The 19,603-nt window shown below is 45.3% G+C and overlaps 1 protein-coding gene across 2 annotated transcripts in view; it reads right to left on the bottom strand.

Moving 5' to 3' along the window:
* Nucleotides 1–3,897: 3,897 nt before the first annotated feature.
* NUDT3 (nudix hydrolase 3) overlaps nt 3,898–19,603 on the bottom strand; it is a 118,379-nt gene continuing 102,673 nt past the window's right edge. The window contains exons 3-6 of one of the 2 annotated variants that reach the window (XM_046639060.1): nt 17,161–17,205; nt 15,906–15,990; nt 12,064–12,268; nt 3,898–11,827 (exon numbers count right to left, since the gene is read on the bottom strand). In XM_046639060.1, the coding sequence (XP_046495016.1) occupies nt 12,090–12,268; nt 15,906–15,990; nt 17,161–17,205 (309 nt within the window). In that variant the 3' untranslated portion in view covers nt 3,898–11,827; nt 12,064–12,089. The remainder of the gene's footprint in view (nt 11,828–12,063; nt 12,269–15,905; nt 15,991–17,160; nt 17,206–19,603) is intronic. The other variant, XM_046639061.1, reaches the window with a different exon arrangement.

Genomic DNA, 19,603 nt, shown 5'->3' with positions numbered 1-19,603 from the left:
GCCTTTGCACTTGTCAAGGTGGCAGTCCCCAGCCATTGATGGGGGCACTGGAGGCTCAGTGAAGGGAAGGCATGAACCTGTGGCAACCCCACGGTAAGTACATGGTGTTCTCTGGGCGGGCTCAGCTCTTGTATAGGAGAGGATAGGAATGGATGGACGAATTCAGGGTTGGGATTCTGTAGAAAGACTGCAGGGCAAAGATATCAGGTCAAGAAAGATTGAGTACATAATGGCGAACAAGTGTGTGATGAAGTGATGGGCACGAGGTTAGACCTGGCACTGGCTGGCTGAGTTTGGTGGCCAGAGCAGGATAAGCATTTTTAAAAAGATATTTTCATGTTAACATGGACAGAGGAGCTGGCTATTTACAGTACGGCTAGAGATTTGTATTCTTCGCTTAGGGTTCCGAACTAGAACACTGGTGAAAAGGAAGTCACTTCCTCTGCCTCCCCTGCAACCCTTCTTATGAGGTGTTTGGGGAGCAGATGCAAATCCAGCCTCCATTCACCACCTCCCTGTCTTCAGTTTCTGCTTTGTGGGGTCCATCTTACCCTCTAAAGTGACCAGGAGAGAGAAGTACCAAGCAGGTGAGAGGGCAGGTTCTGGCATCAGACCCCTCAGGTTTGCCTACAGTTCTTCCATTTATTACCCGTGTAACCTTGGAGATATTACTTATCTTCTGTATTTTCTTCTAAAAGTTTTGTGACTCATTTTGCACATTTGTGAATTTATTTTCATGTATGGTGTGAGGTAGGGATCTAATTTTATCCCTTTCCATTTGGCTAGTCAATTGTCCCAATGCTATTTACCCCACCCTTTCTCCATTCAGGTGCACATTTCCTCTGGCTCTTACCATATTCCCACATACCATAGGTCTACTTCTTGGTCCCCTGTTCTATTCAATTTCCTAATTTATTTCTATCTATCTGTTCTCATTTATTACATTGTTTTAGTTACTACATCTTTATGGTAAGGCTTGATACTGATAGAACACAGGACTTCCCTCGTAGTCCTGTGTTTTTCAAAATAGCCTTAGACATCTTTGGCACTTTAGCCTATGATTTTTAGAATTAGTTTGTCCAGTTCCTTTAAAAAGTAGCTTGTTTCCTTAAGCCTCCAGTTCTTTCACCATACAATGGTGATGATCACAGGTCCTATGCGTCACAGGACTGCAAAGATTAAATGTAAGCAATGAACACTCTGTCCGGAGTTAAGGCCTCGAACACGAGGGGCAGTCAGTAGATAGTAGTATCATCTTCCCCAAATGCCCAACCTGATGCAGTCATTGCTCTGTTTTAAAATCTTTGTCGGCTTCCCAGTCATGCAGAGTAAAGTTCGAACAGCCTGCCAAGCCACCTGACCCCAGCTGACCTTTCCCGTGGCACCTCCTGCTTCTCCCTCCTCCCTGCTCACCATCACTATCACGTTCCAGCCCCAGTAAACTCGCTGTTACCGGAGCACAGCGCCCTGCCTTGCACATGCTGTCCCCTTGGCCGAGAATTCCTTCCTCCTCATGAATCCTCTCAGATGATGGCTCCTCTGGGAAGGAGTTTGTCACTCCCTCGGCCTTCTTTTATTCCATTTGTCACTTTGCATTGTGATTATTTGTATCTGCCGTGACTTATTTGTCTTACTTAGTGAATTTAGCACAGCTCTTGGCATTTCCCAAACAGGTGTCACTCATAGTCACCATTTAATGACCACACACCAACTTTGGCATTGCATACACTCCTTCACCTATTTAACGCTCACAACCACTCCACAAAGTCGACTTCTTCCTCACTGAACAGGAGGGAACACGGATGGTAACTTCTCCTAGATCACGGAGCTCGCCAACAGCTGAGCTGAGACCTGAACGCCGGTCTAATTCCAGCGCTCACACCTTCTCTTGTAGTAGGCAGCCTTGCGACGAATGACTGAATCCTTCACTCCATCCCACCTTTCCATGGTCCTCCTGCCCAAGGTGTCTCCAACATCGTCCCCTCTCATGCCACCCCCCAATGGCTTACCTCCCAAGCTGTCATCTCTCCCGTTTCATGCCATCTGTCACCCAAGCAGACGCCTTTGTGAGGACTGCATGTCCTGGGTTTAGCATGTTGCTGGTATTCAGGACACAGAACATGGAGCCTCATGGCTTCATCCTCAGATTCTGAGATGTTAGCTGGGTATCACAAGACCAAGGAGATAAAATAAACCTTCCACACCCCAAATGTGTCCAGACGTGAAACCAGAAAGCAAACAAGTCCATGGTTTATAACACCAGGTTTTCTGGGCATGATTATCAGGTCTCCGGAGAGGATGGAAGCCAGCCTGACTGGGGGACGAGCAGGAACTCTGCCAACTCAATCTGGCTTGGATGGTCAGAGCTGCCACCCAGTGTAACAAAGGGCAAAGGAAGTGCCATGCACATTGTCCCCGGTGCTGGTTTCAGCAATGTCAGAGCTACACTGACGTCCTTTGGGCTAATTTCCCCTCATCACCTGTGCTCAAAGGGTGGGGCGCCTCTTCAGATTTCTCTCTCTTGCCACAAATCCTGCAGGCTATTGGGACACTGGGCTGCAGCAAGATAAATACCAGAGTTTGCATCTACCCTCTGAGAATAAAGATCAACACACAGTAAATGTGATGGTGACGGGCCCCCTGCGGAATGGCCCACCACAATCTGACATGGTGAGTGGGGAGTTCTGGAAGCCCCGATCCCAATTAGAGGCAGCCATTTGGTGGTTTCCAGACTATATCATTTGCATCAGCATTCATAAGCTCATAGCCTCATTACGCACAGCACACTACATCTGACAAAAGGAAGGATCCTTTGATAGGGAAAGGAGGGGTGATCATCATAAAATGGACAAAGGAGGTCTGCAGAATCACAATTTTAGGGAGAAAGGTTGCTTTGATCAGCTGATAGGGCATGTGCCCTGTGGGAATGAAGTCATCAGGCTATTATTGTTCAGTAACCAACTTTCTGCCTATTTTTGGCTATCTACACTGACAGATGGTGCATTAACCAGGTAACTTGGTTTGACATTTATCATTATATAGACGAGCCAACTGTCATCCAGGCACATACGTCTCAGTCTCTTGTGAGTTAGGTCTGTGCGAGTTTCATCCTGGTAGTGACTCCCTGGGTACACTGACCACAAAACTTGGCCAGTGGTGATGCCACCAGAGTCCCGGAGAGGCCGGACTGACTCAATGGAGGGACACGTTTATGTGATTGTGATATGCTGTTTATTCTCGCTTCTATATCCCTCTCTTCATCCCCAGGTCCACTCCCTGGGTCTGTATGGCTTCACATACAGTATCACAAGCTTCCAGACCACTTCTCTCCAACCTCCCTGCTGCCTCCTCCTCGAACACAGCTGATGTTACACAACTGCACTGTTCCAGAATGCTTCACAGGGATGAAGCCAAACTCCTTGGCCTGGCTTTTGTGGTCTTGCATAATTGGGCCTCTATATGCTTTATTTTTCATTACAGGTCAAATGTTCTTCATCTTCAGGCTTGGGGTACACAGCTCACTTAAGGTGGCTCTCTCACTGATGACACTCTGCCTCCGAGTCCTGCACCTACATGTCTTCAGAAAGTGGCTCCAGCCCTTTCTGACTCCTGCTCCCCTGCAGGAAAGCAACTTCTTGCTGTGCTTCCCTGCTGTCTTGATGCGGCTCAAGTGCTGGCAAGAGGGAAAAACACGCTCATTTTCGCTGCCTGCCACGGGCCTCCCCACTTCATTCCTCACTTGAATTCCCAGAACAGCAAATATTCCATGGGGCCACCTGTGACTTCTGGGGCAACTCCCAAGAACCCAGCAGAGTGGGGGTAAGGTCAAAAGAAGACTGATGTGAAAGACTCAAAGAAAACCTCTAGAAAGAAGAGACCAGACACTAAGCAGGGATGTGTGTGAAATACTGGTTTTTATTGGTTGGCACAAGATTACAACCTACAATTCCAATGCCTTTCCCTCCCACACAGCTCACATGGAAGGAAGCTGATTAACACAGAGAAAGGGACAGCACGCTCACAGGTTGAAGCATTTGTTCTTTCACAAAAAGGAGTGGGGTACGGGGGTGGGGAATTTTAGGGGTAGTACCAAAGCTCCATCTAGACTACAGGGAAGGAGTTTGTCTGTCCTCTGTTGCTGGCACCACATAAGGGGACACTTTAGTAAAGAAGGGGAATGATTATGTGTGGTTGGCCTGCTACGAAACGGGGGATGTGGGACTTACATCTGTTGTGCATGTGCCTCATACTCGAATCTGGGGCTGGACCTGGTTCCCCCTTCTTTTCAGCCCTCTTCCACAACTCGACTGTACCCGTGGGAAAGAGAAGCGTGAAGGAAGCCCAATAACATCCTCCTTGAGAAAAAACAGGAAAACTCAGTTTCCTCCCGCCTTCTCTGGACCAAATTCTATTCCCCTCAGCTCCTAAGAGCACTTTGAAGTCTTCCTTATGAGAGCTATGAAGACAGTGGGGAAGAGGCCAGGCCTAGACGTGGGCAGGTGGCTCCAAGTGGGCAGGAAGGAAAACTTGATTTTCCATGCAATATCAAGCAAGGCTGCTTTGGAAACAAAAAATGGAAAACAAGACCATGCACGGATGGGTTGGAAGCTCCTAAGTCCTGGAGCACAGGATTGAGGGAAAGGGTGCTAGTACTCCAAACCCATTTCATAACCCAGCACCAGGTCCCAAGAAGTGAAAGGACATAAACAATCCCTTCTCCCATACAAGCGCCACTCCTTGGATCCCCCAGTTTTATTGAGCTCCTTCAGCTGGCCAAGCTCTCCAAGGATGTGAGTACTCAGCCCGTTGGTTGTTCTACTTTCTACCCTTCCTACAAATATGAAGCGCACTGCCTAAAGAGGTGACACATAAGCCCTCACTCTGTAGAACGGTCACCAAGGCACTAGGTGACCTAATGATGGGAAGACTAAGTTGTTTGTTTTTCTGAGTGGTCCTAATGGAAAGGGACAGCAGCAGAGTTCTGGGGGGGGAACAGAACATCCTTTGAGCCTATGTGATCCCCAGGGGACTGGTCCTGGGCGCGTGGGTCCCTGGCTCCGTCTCAGTTCTGGAGACATTACTAGACTTGGCCATTTCACCCTCAGCTAAAATGCATGAGCACTAGCGGGGAGGGATAAAGACTTCTGTCCTTTGGAAAAAGTTAAACTGAATGCATCTTGGCCACTTTGCCTCAATCCAGGGGGTTCCCTGGAATTCCCTGTTGAACTTGGCCAAAGGGAGACTGCATCTGGGCGACACACTTGCGATGGGGAGGAGGCACATCTAGTTTATCTGCTTCACAACTGGAATCGTAGCCGGGATTTTAACCTGCTGTTGATGATGGTGAATGAGTAGAGTGGAGGTGATCATATGAAGAAGCCCTGTAAATAAACCTTACGCTGTTTGGAGACCATATCTTGCAGGTGAGCAGACTGAGCTGGGGCCTCACTACCTCCACAGAGCCCATCCCCTACCAAGGTCACTGGCTGGGAGAGGAGACAGGGTCCTTGAAATACAGGATGGCCTGGCCAGAGCACATATGAAGATGCTACGGATGGACTTCCACTTCCTTTCTCTGAAAGACTTGAGCAAGCCAGAGACACTTGCTTCACTTTCACAACAGCTCCCAACATCCTCAAATGCTCCTGACTTCCTTAAGCACATGGCAAACTGCTAGCTATCTTTTTCAGACAGACGCACTAACTGAAATTTTACTTATTCTAACTACCAACCTTTTCTTTGATTATAAACCAGTTTGAAGGTTTTCAGACCATGAAATAATAAAAACAGACCTGACATTTACAAAACTGCACCATATACTATATTTCTTTTACAACAGAGAGGACCAATTATTTTTCTACTAAATGCAACACTATGCTGCGGGGCCCTGGACTCACTCATGCATCTGCGCCCTGAGCAACACAGCTCTGTCCACCCCCAGGTGGAAGTGAAAGGGTGAGGTTCTCAGAGGCCAAACAAAACACCTGAAGCATATTAGATTTTGGAGGGGAGAGTCCCCTTGGAATCTGAGCAAAAATGCTCAGAGTCATGTGGGAAGAGGCTACGGGGCAAGTCTGCGTCTGTGCGCTGTGGCTCAGATGCCTGCTGTTCCCTTCGGAACCCCTTCATGTTCTCGGGAGAAACCAAGCTGCCTGCTCACTGAGCAAAAGCACTCTGAGTCCTCCCCTCATTTTAACACTTTGGAAGCTCTCCAAGACCCCACTTCAGATCCGCTCCCTGTGCAGGCTCCATGTGGAGCAGACCCATCCTTTCTGGCTCCCAGGTGTCTCAATAATCAGCTTCTACCTTCCCTGGCGTAAGTCATATCTCTTATGCTGCCGGAATTGAGTAATCAAAACTAGACGTCTTCTTTAGATCATTTATCAGTGACACATTTTCTCTACAACAAATAGAGGTTAAAGACCCAGGTTTAACCCTGAGCAGCTTCTTTTTCAAGGGGACAATAAAGAAGTGGAGCAGGCTCCAGGGATCTGCTGCTGCTTTAGGTTCACATTTGCATTTCGGCACAAACGCGCTCAGAAAGACAGGCTGTCGTCAGGACTGCTTCCCATAGGGATTTACGGGCAATCTTACCGGCAAAACGCCCTCCTGAAGGTGAGCCACAGCACCCACACTACAGAGAGGGGAGCACCTGCTCCAGGCCCAGCAGCAGGAGTAGGGCATCTTGCTTTTTTCCTAATGAGTTACAAAGACTTAAGGTTTGGATCCAAATGCCTCAAGCCCAGATGAGCAATTTACTGTACTCCTGAGACGTTCTCTGAAGGGACACCCACAGATAACATCCACAAATGGGAAGCAACATAGTAGGTAATTGTTCCAGAACCAGAATTTCTGTTCCCTGACCCAATGACTAATAGAATCTTCACACCTGGCCTGGTTGCAGTGGGGGTGGAAGGCTGGGTAGCACATCAAAATGGTGATGAGCCTGGAAAATGACAATGCTGCTGTTTCTGTCTACTTTAAAGCCTGCCTCCAGGGTTTAAATGCCTTTTTTGGTGTTCTAGTTGCCCCTGTTCGGGGCTAAGAATTAGGAATGTAAACCACAAGAAACCTAGAGTAATTAATTAAACAACTGATTACTAGGGGAACAGAAGCAATGACTCCACCTTTTAGATGTTAATCTTCTTAGTCCAAAAGCACTTTTTTCTTCAGCAGAGTCCCTCCTGGTATGCTGAATTCTGAGTTAACACGGCTCCCTTCGAGCTCCCCTGGCCAGGTGGATAGTCTCATTTTCTAAGACAAGCTCAAGCTTACCAAATCATCACTATAAACAACGCTTTAGGGGAGAGATATGCCTTTTTTCCTTAGAAAGCTGCATATTGCAGAGACGCACAAAATCATGTGACTGCTGGCCTCCGCTCAAGGAGCGTGTCCAAAGCAACACCAAATGGGATTCTTTCTCTTTTTATTTATTAATTTTTAGGGGGACTAGGAGGACAAACTACTTGATTAACCTGAAGATGAGAGGTATCAGTTTCTCAGTTGTCCTGATTAGGCTTCTCACACCCCTGAAACGTTAGCAGCTAATGCAAAAATGTGGTCAAAATGTGAAGCTGCCCTTTGAGAGGCAGGAGTGGAAGGCTGCTGGCCTCCAAAGGAGAGTCTGCCTAAAATCTCTCGGTTCCCAGGACCTGTGGTGACCTCAAGTCAAGCTGATGCATGGACAATAGTATCTTTTATGGATTGTAGACAATGCCTCCCAATTTACAATTTACCTGGAAACGCCAATGGCTCACTGATTTAGGAGATACCTAAAGTGGCATGGAAAACACAGCTCTGCTGGACAGTGAGGTCCCCGGCTGCAAGGTTCAGCCCAGAGTGCAGAGGCTATAGCGTGCTTTCCCACCTCCTCCAAGTGAGGCAGGTGTCCTGATGGAGCAAGGTCGAAGCCACTATCGTCGACAGCTTCATGGGAAGCCTCCCACGGCCTTGGGGAAAGCGGTTCCACCCCAGCAGGGCTCAGAAGAAATGACGGCCACCTCAACTGGGCAGTGCGGACTGCACAGCCTCCAGCCTGACCTCTTTTAGGGTCTCCAAGAATAAGAACTAGAAGAGCCACTTGCATTGTTTAATCACCATTAAAGAACCTCCTCTCCCCAGTGCTGCTTGAGTGAACTGTCCTGCATGTCTCCTATTTTTTGTAAAGATGTGGATTATTTTCTGAAATGCAGATGGGACCAGGAGGAAGCTATATTATCAATTATAGCTAATCCTCATTTTCTTAAAGCAAAACTTCATCCCCTGTGGAGATTTCTCCAGATATTTCTTCGAATTCTAAATCTACTCTCAACTAGGAGAGGCTTAGAGAACACTTCAGAAATATTAAAAATCACACAGTTGTGGTAAAAATCACATTGTGGTTATTAAATCCTTTTCGTGAACTAAAAAAATGTGGCTCAGACTAAGCTGTTTTTTAAAAAGATCAAGTAAAGAGACCAAGACAGGCATTAATACAGCACGTGGAAATGACAAACATGTAAAGTACAGCGTGTGAAACGCACAGCCAGGTCCAGCAGAAGACCGATGGCTCCTCTGATTAAAGAGGCTGAGAAGGAGCCTCCAGCGCGCACTGCACCGGAGAAGAGACAGAGGGAGGAGAAGGAGAAGAACGGTTCTGAGGGGAACTTTTTTTCTTCTAAAAACAAAAGGTGACTTTTTTTCTTCTAAGCAATTCTAAGAGACTTTACATGGGCTGACTCCTAACATCAACACAGAAAACACTCCTTCACCATGAAGGAACTTGACTATGTGGCAACACGTTTACAAAAATGCTGCAAAACACTCCCAGAGGGCGGTGACCCGCCCTGCTCCCCAGAGGCTGCGAGAAGCAAGGCCTCAAGCGCCTCGCTGTTCCACGCGCTGCACCACGCAATGCAGAGGGCGGAAATCCTGCAGCGAAGCCACCTCTAGGCCTTCCGAAACCTCAGAGGGAGTGACACTCCCACTCTCTGATCCCTCCAGATGGCCCCAGCTCAGACTCAGCAGCGAGGGAGCCCTCTCCATGCAGGGCAGATGCGGCAGCAGACACTTGTAAAAACAGCACAGTCAATTCACTGACTTTTCCATCCTGTTATGTTTGCTATGAGAAAAACCAAGACTCCTGTTCATGGGCTGCACTGTTCTGGAAGGATACAGAAAATCTAACACGGCTGACTCCTGGTAGCCCTTCTCTCTCTGTCTTACATACATACACGCACACACACACACACAGAAAAAGTTCTGGTCCAAAAAGATGGCATAACCTCACTGGTATTTGCCCAACGGCTGCAATTTAAACAACAATTTAAAATTCAGTTTGCAAACTAAAAACAAATTTTAATTTAAAAAATCCATTGCCGTCTTTCTCTATCCTGAGTATGGCAGACTCTGATGGATGCTCCAGTAATAACCAGAATCTAGGATGTGCAAATTCACTGTGAGCACAAGACTTTCTATCTGCCCTGACCCCCAGGAAGCTGTTTCTGTGAAGCCTGAAAACGGGGAGTACTTGCAGCATCCATGGCAAATCAGTGTCAATGCAATATGCTGCAAGTAGGGTGATTTTTGTGCTTTCTTTTGCTTCTACTTGCTTTCTCTGAGGAGATATAAAGTAACTGCAACTAAGTAACCTATCACAGAAGGGCTGTGCCTACACATCAGTCAGGACGCCTGTGGTGCATATGGTGCCAGGGAGGGAAAAACACCAGTCTTGCTCATCAGAATCCCAGTGCGACAGAAAGCAGCACCAGTCTCAACAATGCTGGTGCTGGACAAAGCCTCCTTTTATCAGTGAGGAAAGCATCAGCACGGGCTCTCCAGTTAACTACATTAATAGGATCCCTTCATGTCACTGAAAAAGACTTCTTGGCACAGTTCACTTTCCTGACCCAAAGACGCCAACAACAATCCCAACTGGACTTTGCAGGGTAGTGTACTGTTACACCAGCCCACTAAAAACATCTTCAGATCATTAAAAAAATGCACAAATTACCATTAACACTAAAGTTCCTTTTTTAGGAGTACTGATTGCTTTCCTGCAAAGCACTTTCAACCTGTATCATAAAAGTAGAATTTATTTGGAAGAATCTGTTTTTAGGATTCCACTCAGTGCTTAGTTGAATTTATTTTATTTTCTCCTTTTTTTATTCAGACAGAACCTTCAATGCTCTAACTCAGGCGACGAGCAGCAGTATGCTCATTGCTGAGTAGGACACATGAAGAGTGAGTCGGCATTGATGCTTAAGTCCCATGGTGCTGTCTCCACCCATCGGGACCCTTCCTTGGGGAAAGAATTCCTTTCCCAGAGGTAGGACGGTGTCCTAAGGAAACTGCCAGCACTGCTTTTTGGTTCTGCATTTCAAGACTGGGAGAGAGGATGCAAACCAAGAGAAGCTAGCAAGACTTAAGGTTCACCAACTGACGTCCCTAAAGACACAGAACACTGAATCCTACGGGCCCACTAGATACATACATTTCTTGTAGTGGGAGGGAAGAGCAAAAGCTTTCAAAGTTTGAATATTTATTAGAATTTTTAAATAAAGAGAACTACGAATCTAATTTCACATCTTGGCTAGGTTTGACAAAGGAGATGCCACTAAGAGCATAGCAACAAACTCCTGTCCCAAGCCAGGGATTGATCAGTGTCCCCCCTCCCAGTCCCATCCTTTGATCTCAAGACCCTTTGCTGCTTACTTCCAAACTGAACAACACAATTGGTAAATGAAGCCAGCATGAAACCTGTTATCAAAAACCAAAACACAGCTTGCAGGGAGCCGCTGCATTATGTAGCTGTTCTGGGAAATATTACGCCTTCTCCCACACCACTTCTCAGCAGAAGATGGACCTTTCACATCCCAGTGGGAGACAAATTTAATATTTCCGGGCATGCTCCACGGTGCAATTACAAGTGCTGTAATGTTACAAAGACAAGCAACCACCTGAATCTTCCTCCTGTGTACTTTTCAGAAACTTACACATGGTTACCCATCATGGGGACAGGATTGTACAGCTGCACTTGCCAAGTACATTGGATGCTTCAGAGCACAAGGACAATATCCAGTTCAGCACGGTGTAAGGCATGTATGCACAAGGAGAGAGGCTGCTGTCGGCGTTAAGTATAGCATTATGGAAAAAAATCCAAACCAGCAGGATAGAAACAGTGCTCGATGCTCCAGTTTTTTAGACAGCAATCACAAGAATCCAGTTCAACCTCCTATTGTCGACATGTAGGGAGGAATTCAATTTCTATCATTGTTTCTCCGGATCTGAGTTGCGGCCATTTGTTCCTGGCTTGGTAATAAAAAAGAACACAGGTATCTTTCTTGGCATGGAAACACAGCCATGACAAGGGAAGGCCATGAGTCCTGGGAGCACTGTGAAGGCAGCTAGACTCTTCCCGTACTCTACGGAACTACAGTTAATGACTCGGGAGAAGAGAGGGGACAGGGACACTTACCTAGCCACTAGCATCACAAACAAAAAGCAATTACAAGGCTCTCCATTTCAGAAACACCCCAAATTTAAACAACAAAACAAAACCTTGAAAAATTAAAAGTTAAATTCCTCTTCTAAAAGTCACTTATTTACATATTATATGCCCAGTATATAATGTGTAGATAAATGCATCCTGCAGCGGAAGTGACCAACCTACTGAACTCAACAGCACATTGTAGGACAAATTCTTGAAAGGTTTCATCTCATATTGGTATCTTTTAATTAAAAAAAATTAAAAATCAAAGAAAAATGACTGGCCAGGGCTGGGATGAGACAAACAGGAACACTCCAGAATCCCAGGCAGAGGGAAGGCTCTTTGCATCTCTTTAGAGAACTGTAGGGATGTGAAAACGGAGGGACAGATCATGCACAGAAGGTCTTACAAATTACAGCCCAACCCCCACCCCCTTAATAAAAAGAAGAAAAAGCCCCATCAGTAACACCAAACAGCAACATTATCAGTAACCCTTTCTCTGCCACCCGCCATGCCTTGTCTGAAAGAGGAGGCCCGTGAGGAGAGGTGAGAAGAGCGAGGGGAGAGGGAGGGTCTGCGTTCAGTCAGTCTCCGACCTCCGTCTCTTACAGGACGTCTGCAGTCATCTGATGCCTGGCATGGAGCTCTGAGCAGACACCGCGTACGCGGGGGCCACGACCGGGGTGCCGTTGTTGGCCGAGTAGCCTTGCCTCAACGTTTCGAAATACGAGGCCTGCACGGGTTTGTGATACCGCAGCACCTGGATGGCGTCTTCTATCTTAAACCATTCCCTCTTCCTGCCTGTGGAGGCAGAGAGGAAAAGAAATTAGGACAAAGAGAAGCAACGAAAGGCTTCTCACCTTATAACTTTCGAGAAAATGTACAAGAAAACATGAAAGCAATGGTTATCAACATTTTAAAAACCTGTTATAAATATATTTTTCCTTATTTTCTTCTCTTACAAGAGTAATGCAAGCACACTTTATATGCTTAAATACTACACAAATGCCTAATGCAGAAAATAGATAAGAAATCTGAAAACCGAAGAGCTTATCATAACTGTGTGAGACCTGCCTCTGTCAAGAGAGAACCATTGCTAGCAGCATCCCCTTGCACCCCGGGCTCCGGGCCTTCCTCGGCTTGAGCGAGCACCTGAAGCCCGGCCAGCACCCCCATCTCCTGCAGAAATCAACATGAGCTCCAGCTCCCAGAGTCACCAGGAGAGCTGACTTGTAATCATTTATTTATTTAAAAGAATTTTTATAAGAGTTGTATATCTACATAATAGAAAATATTTTTTTAAAAAGAGGAAGAAAAAATAATCTCAACACAATCATTATTATCTTTTCAGTCTATTTGCTTAATTTTTTTCAAATGCATGTTTTTAAATCCTGTGTTACTTCTTCTCTTATAAAAAATAAAAGATCACTGCTTAAAATTGGGAAAACAGAGGAAAGTATAAAGAATACAATAATTACCCATCATCTTATAAAACAGAAATGACCATCCTAAACATCTTGGCGCATTTGCTTTTCTTTCATCATATTTGAAAAAGACACTGTATTTGAACAACTATGAATGGGATCATGCTTTAAGGTGCTCCAAATCCTGAGAGGCTCTGACAGCGCTGTGGTTAGGAATATGGATGCTGAAGCTAATACGCTGGGCTCCAATTACATCACTAGTTTTAATGAGCTGTGCAGCTTTGGGTAGGTTACTGAACCTCTCTGTGCCCTACTTTCCTCATTTATAAAACAGAGAAAATAAATAGTGCCTACTCACAAGTCTGGTGTGAAGATTAATATGTATTAGAACAACACCTGGCACATAGTATGTGCTATAAAAGTTTGCTTTTTAAATTATTACTATTACAGTTATTGCTTCTTTTTTTACTTCACACTGTTAAGCATTCTTCTGTTATAAAAAATACGACATTTAATGGCTGCATTACATCATAACATCTAGCATGGAGGTAGTGTCATTCATTTAACCATTTCCCTGTCACTCAATACTCTGTGAAATTTTAGTTATTATAAATAATGCTACAATTTAAAAAACCCTTTATCTCTGTTTTTTTGTTTTTGGTTTTTTTAATCCCCAGGGAAAGATCCCTAGAACTGAGATTATAAGAATAAAACATTAGGGGCTGGCCCTGTGGCCGAGTGGTTAAGTTCGCGTGCTCTGCTGCAGGTGGCCCAGTGTTTCGTCGGTTCGAATCCTGGGCGCGGACATGGCACTGCTCATCAAACCACGCTGAGGCAGCGTCCCACATACCACAACTAGAAGGACCCACAACAAAGAATATACAACTGTGTACCGGGGGGCTTTGGGGAGAAAAAGGAAAAAAACATAAAAATAAAAAAAAAAGAATAAAACATTTGAATTCTAAAGGGCTCGTGGTATACGTTGCCACACTGCTTTCCAGAAAGGCCAGGCCAACCCCCAGTCCTGCCTGTGTCGCAGTGTCAGTGTCACCACACCCTGCCAGCACCGTGACTTTTATCACTGCCAATTCTTTAGGTGAGAACCAGTACCTCATTTTTGTTTTCATTTCAAACTCCTATTTTAATGTAGCTCTAATTAGAGTATATATAATTCTACACCCTGCTTTTTTCACTCACCAACACTGTATCATAAGCACTTTCCCATGACATAGAGTTTTCCTAAGTGTGTGTTTCAGAGCTGTCTAACATTCCATCAGACCAATGCACCTTACATCACTCAACATTCATGGAGTTGTACATTTAAGACCCAATTTTTTCATCTGAAAAGGGTACGTCTGAAAGATGGCTCATAGGCTGATTCTCCATATTTTAGACCATTTCATTCGGGTCAATTCTCAGAAGTGGGAGGACAAGATGAAAGGCTTGTTTGGATATTAGTAGAGCAAAGGTACCTTAAAAATTAACATCACAGTGTGTGACTCCTGCCCGATAGTGCTGAGGACAGGGCCACGCCACACTCATCTGTCTCCTCTTGAGGCCCCAGCACTGGCTGTCAAGGAGCCTATTTTTTTTTAAATTTTTTTCCTTCTTCTCCCCAAAGCCCCCTGGTACATAGTTGTATATTCTTAGTTGTGGGTCCTTCTAGTTGTGGCATGTGGGATGCCGCCTCAGCGTGGCCTGATGAGTGGTGCCATGTCCGCACCCAGGACTCGAACCGACGAAACCCTGGGCCGCCTGCAGCGGAGCGCGCGAACTTAACCTATCGGCCACGGGGCCAGCCCCCCTGCAGCCTATTTTTAATAAACCCCACTGAACCTATTTACTTAAGCATGTTGCATTCTCACCAGACACAAAGCCATTCAAAGTTGAAGGACTATGGAAATACTCAGATCAGCAGTGTGAGGCGCATGGTGGCGAAGCACATACTAACAACAAAGGGAAAGGTTTTGGCAGGTCAACTTTATCCGTTTGCCAATTTATAACAAATTAAATGAATATTACACTTTTATAGAATATACCTTCCTTCAGAGGTAAAAAATTAAACCATGAACCAACCATTAAATTACCTCAGTCCTTAATTCAAAAGACATATACATAATAGCGATCTGAGAGGTTCCTGAGGAGAAAGCTGGGTGTGCATGAAGGGAAACAGGGATAAAACTGGAGACCACTCCCCCTCCCTCCATCTCCTCCCCCACCAAACCAACAGTTTTCTCCAACAACCTAAGTGTCCCAGGGAACAACCAAGGTCCTGTTCTCTCCCTGGGGTTCCCGGGGCCATCCATTTGGACCCAGAGACCGAGTATACATCAAGGTCTTCAGAAGGAAACACACGCTGTCACCTCGCTGGGCAGGACCTTATGAAGTCCTACTAACCAACTACACTGCCACCAAAATAAAGATCGGCGGGCCTGGCACTGTGGAGGCCTTGCTCAGTATCTGCTGAGAAGGACTCACTTTGATTGTAAAAACAACATTTTTGCAGGCCATGTTTCTATTTGTTGACCACAAACCCATCTTCAGCTCCTTTTTTGTTTTTTAAAGATTGGCACCTGAGCTAACAACCGTTGCCAATCTTCTTCCTCTTCTTTTTTTTCTCCTTTCTGCTTTTTCTCCCCAAATCCCCCAGTACATAGTTATATATTTTAGCTGAGGGTCCTTCTAGTTGTGGCATGTGGGATGCCACCTCAACATGGCCTGACAAGCGGTGCCATGTCCGCGCCCAGGATCCAAACCAGTGAAACCCTGGGCCGCCACAGCAGAGCGCGTGCACTTAACCACTTGGCCATGGGGCCGGCCCCTCAGCTCCCTTTTAAACATTTCAAAATACTAACTTTCACAAGTTCAAAAATGAACATGCTTGTTTTATTAAACATATCTTTCCATTATTTCTTCTCTTCCTCAGGCTCTTGCCTCTGGCTCTGGGTAATGACCTGTGGTGTGGCAAGAGCTGGCTGTGAGGAGCTCTGGGAGGCTATCTGGACACAACTTACCAATGTTAACCGAGTCTTCCCAGTCTTCCAGCACTTCCGTGACAATGAGCACGTAGACATACGTTCTGTGCTTCCTCTCCTGGTTCTGAAGGGCAAAGAGAGGACAGAGGAAGAGGTTTTCCTTAGAGAGCTGAGAGGACTTAAATGAAACACACTCTTCTGTATATGTCCAGAGAGCTCAGACACAGGATTCCTTTTACCTCTTATCATCCTAAAATCATACACAGAATAGGGCCAAATGGCCTATTTAAAACACGTCACACTTGAACTTGAGGGTGCACTCTTTGGCTAGGCTTCTAAAGCCAAGGCTTTCACTCTCTTTTTCCTTCCCCTTGCCCTAAGTGCAACTTCACAGGCATACTGAGAGGGAGGTTCGTGACCTCTCGAGAAAATGGCACCAAGTATTTAACTAGCTAGAACACCAGCAAGAGAAGAGACTGTGGATGGGTGGGAGCCCCATCAGCGCAAGCAGCTGACTACCTCACACACCTCCCCTTTTCCCTGACCCTGCTCATCTCTATGCCCCGATTCCTCACTTCCTTCCACCTTCCTCCAAATCTCTACCCCAGCCTATTTCCCTGTTTCTCCTTCCTTTGCTACAGCTACTCTTCTTCTATTTTTCCTCTGTCTTCTCTACACTTATCTACACAACCCCCGCCCCACCTCTAGGGAGGAGAGGAAGAGCAGTAGGATGAGATAAACAATACTTACAAATAATTCTAGTTGTTTGGAGGAGACTATGGGATTAAAAAAGAAAGCATGCTATTCTCTGCTGGTGCTGCTTTGTTTTGGAAACTCAGTGAAACAAAGGTGGCATTTTCCCTAGATTAAGACTGCAATGGACTGAATGTTTATGGCCTGCCCCCAAACTCATATGTTGAAACTCTAACCCCAGTAATAACACCAGCAGGTGGGGCCTTTGGGAGGTGATTAGGTCATGAGGGCAGACCCTCATGAATGGGATTAGTGCCCTTCTAAAAGAGACCCTGGAGGGCAACCTTCCCTCTTCTGCCGCATGCGAACAGAGAGAGAACAGTTCTCTACGAACCAGGAAGCAGGTCTCCCCAGATACTGAATCTGCGGGCACCTTGCTCTTGGACCTCCTAGCCTCTAGAAGCGTGAGAAATCAGTTTCTATTGTTTATAAGCCACCCAGTGTATGACATTTTGTTATATCGGCCTAAATAGACTAAGATGAATACATAAGAGGTTATAAACATGATATCAACTGCACCAAAGATTTTTTAAAGACTTACCTCAAAAATTCCAACTAATCTTCCCAATGTCCCTTTTACTCCAGCCTGAAAAGTGAAAAAGGAAAATTAACACATTGATATTGTTTATATTGCTGGTCTCATTCTGAATCTTCTTGAGCAGTTCGTAAAATAGAAATAAAACCAAGAGGACAGAGCTCAGGTGGACTCCTGGTCTGTGGCAGTCATGCCAGCATTTCCTGTGTTGTCACAGACGGACAGCAGCAGGGTACGCTCTAGGGAGGGGCATCCCTCTCAGCCCCTCCCAGTCTCTCTCCCCACTGCAAAGCTGGCCAAACAGAGCAAGATAACCAAGACCACACGGAAGATGTTTTGAGGTATTAATTACTTCATTTATTCATTCATTCAACAAACACATCGAATGCCTAATATGAGCCAGATAACAGTGCAGATGACAGAGGTATAGTGACGAATAGGCTAGAACACAAGGTCCATGAGAGCCAGGCCAGACCCTCAGCTGACTTGTTCTTGGCTGTCTGTACACAGTATGCCCAGCACAAAGCTCTGGACCCTGTAAGAGCTCAGGAATATATAAAGCAACAAAAACATAAACCTGGCAATTCTGCTGGTGACAAGAATTATGACAGAAATGCACAGAGCAATGAGATCGGCAGAGAGTGATGGGAAGGGGGGCAACTTCCTACAGTGGTTGGCCCCTTGGTATTTTTTTAGATCTATGACATTCTGATGTGTTATATGTGAATTTTTCAGTCTATTCCAATTTACTAATTTTCTTTTCAATTGTATCTGGGCTAGAGTTATCCCATCTCTGGTCCATTTTTTTATTTGATATTTTTCATTTCTTTACATAGCTAGCAGTTTCCATCATGTACACCTTTGTTTTCATGAAATTTTCTTCTCTTAAAATAGAAGTTATTCCTTTATTTAGTTGTGAACATCCTGAACATATTTCAGTTCTTTGTCAGGACATGCTATAAAATTCACTTCATCTGAAGTCAAGTCCTGTTCCAGTCGGTGAAGGGCTCAGCTGTGAGGCTGCTTTCACCTGGCTCTACAGAGCCAGGTCTCACAGTGATAGCTCAGGGCTCCCGCTCCAAGGTAATGTGGGGAGCACTACAGACAGAGCCATGGAATCAGAGGGTGGCTTGGCTCCATTCTCTCTTATGCTCTGCATCTGTGTCCTCTCCCTTCGTAGGCCCATATCTTTCTAAAGTCTCAGCTGCTGGTGTCCTTTCCACTGGTCACCTGGGCTCCCCCTTACTCCAAGGGATCCAGCCACCAGCCGCCCGACCAGGCAGGCTGCAGCTTTCCCACACTCTTCTGCAATTCTGCTGCTTCTGATCTGTGGAGGCATCCACCTTGCTTTTAAGCCAGGCTATGTCTTTTTAGCTTTTGCTTTTTATATTTTATATCTGTCTCTGCTAGGAGCAAAGTGGGTGAGAGGTGAGGGAAAGATTTCCCTGGAAATGCCTAGGGAATGTAGTACCTTGTTTTCTATTACTACTGCTATGTTATTTGTATGATAAATTAAAAATTAAGGCAAAAATACTTTCTAAACACAGTGGGTGCCCAATAAGTTTGTACAAACAAAAATTTTAAATAAGCACTCTAAAAGTTCGTAACAGATATTTAATAATAGAAACAACAGAAGCCAATTTAAAGGCCTCGACTCCTGGGTGAGCTATATTTTGAAATTAATTTCTGCTAATGATCTGCCCAGGAATTCTTTTCCTTTCTCTTCCCAACATGCCTGTTTCTTTGCCCATCCATTCTTTTCCCCACGTGGCTTTTGGTCTACTTGAATGGAAATGTCTACCTTTTCTTCTTTAAATTGCTTTTCTACATTTTAGAAATAACTGTACTCCACAGCCAGCTAAGACTAGATCGACTGTACCTCATGAATTACGCAATGAAACTGCCTGAACAAGTGGGACGAGCTGGCAGGCCAGTCCGGGCTGGAAAGCCAACTCTGTACTCTGGATCCCAGACAGCCCCAAAAGGCTCAGATCAACTCCTGAGATGTGTCACCTGTGTTCCTGCCACAGGTCTCCACTGACAGGGCCTGGGAGTAAAGCTGTTGGGCTTAGGGGGAGCGGGGGCCCAGCGGGGAAGAAGGAAAGATTCCTAGAGGTTCACAGAGGCCATCATTCAGTCATATTTCTCTTCTGCAAAGTGGAGAAAGAGTTCTCTTTAGCAGTTACTGTCCAGTTTATTTAATTTTCTTAAAGAAATCAAATGTTAAGAAAAGGAAACGATCTCCAAATTTTAAAGGCATAAACCAACTTAATCTTATGACAACTCAATATATTTAAAACTTTTGTTTAATTATAATAATTTCTGCATTCAACAGCAACATATATATCTATGATCTACTCTGTATCAGAGGCAACTGGGAAAAATATAAAAGCATCTTCCTCTAAGAAACAGATGCATTCTTACAATGTCTCATGTAAATCAAACAATG

The sequence above is a fragment of the Equus quagga genome, chromosome 15 (genome assembly GCF_021613505.1).
Source record: "Equus quagga isolate Etosha38 chromosome 15, UCLA_HA_Equagga_1.0, whole genome shotgun sequence".
NCBI classification, from domain to species: domain Eukaryota; kingdom Metazoa; phylum Chordata; class Mammalia; order Perissodactyla; family Equidae; genus Equus; species Equus quagga.
Note: the sequence above shows the minus strand (reverse complement) of the source record. Positions and strands in the feature narration are given on the sequence as shown.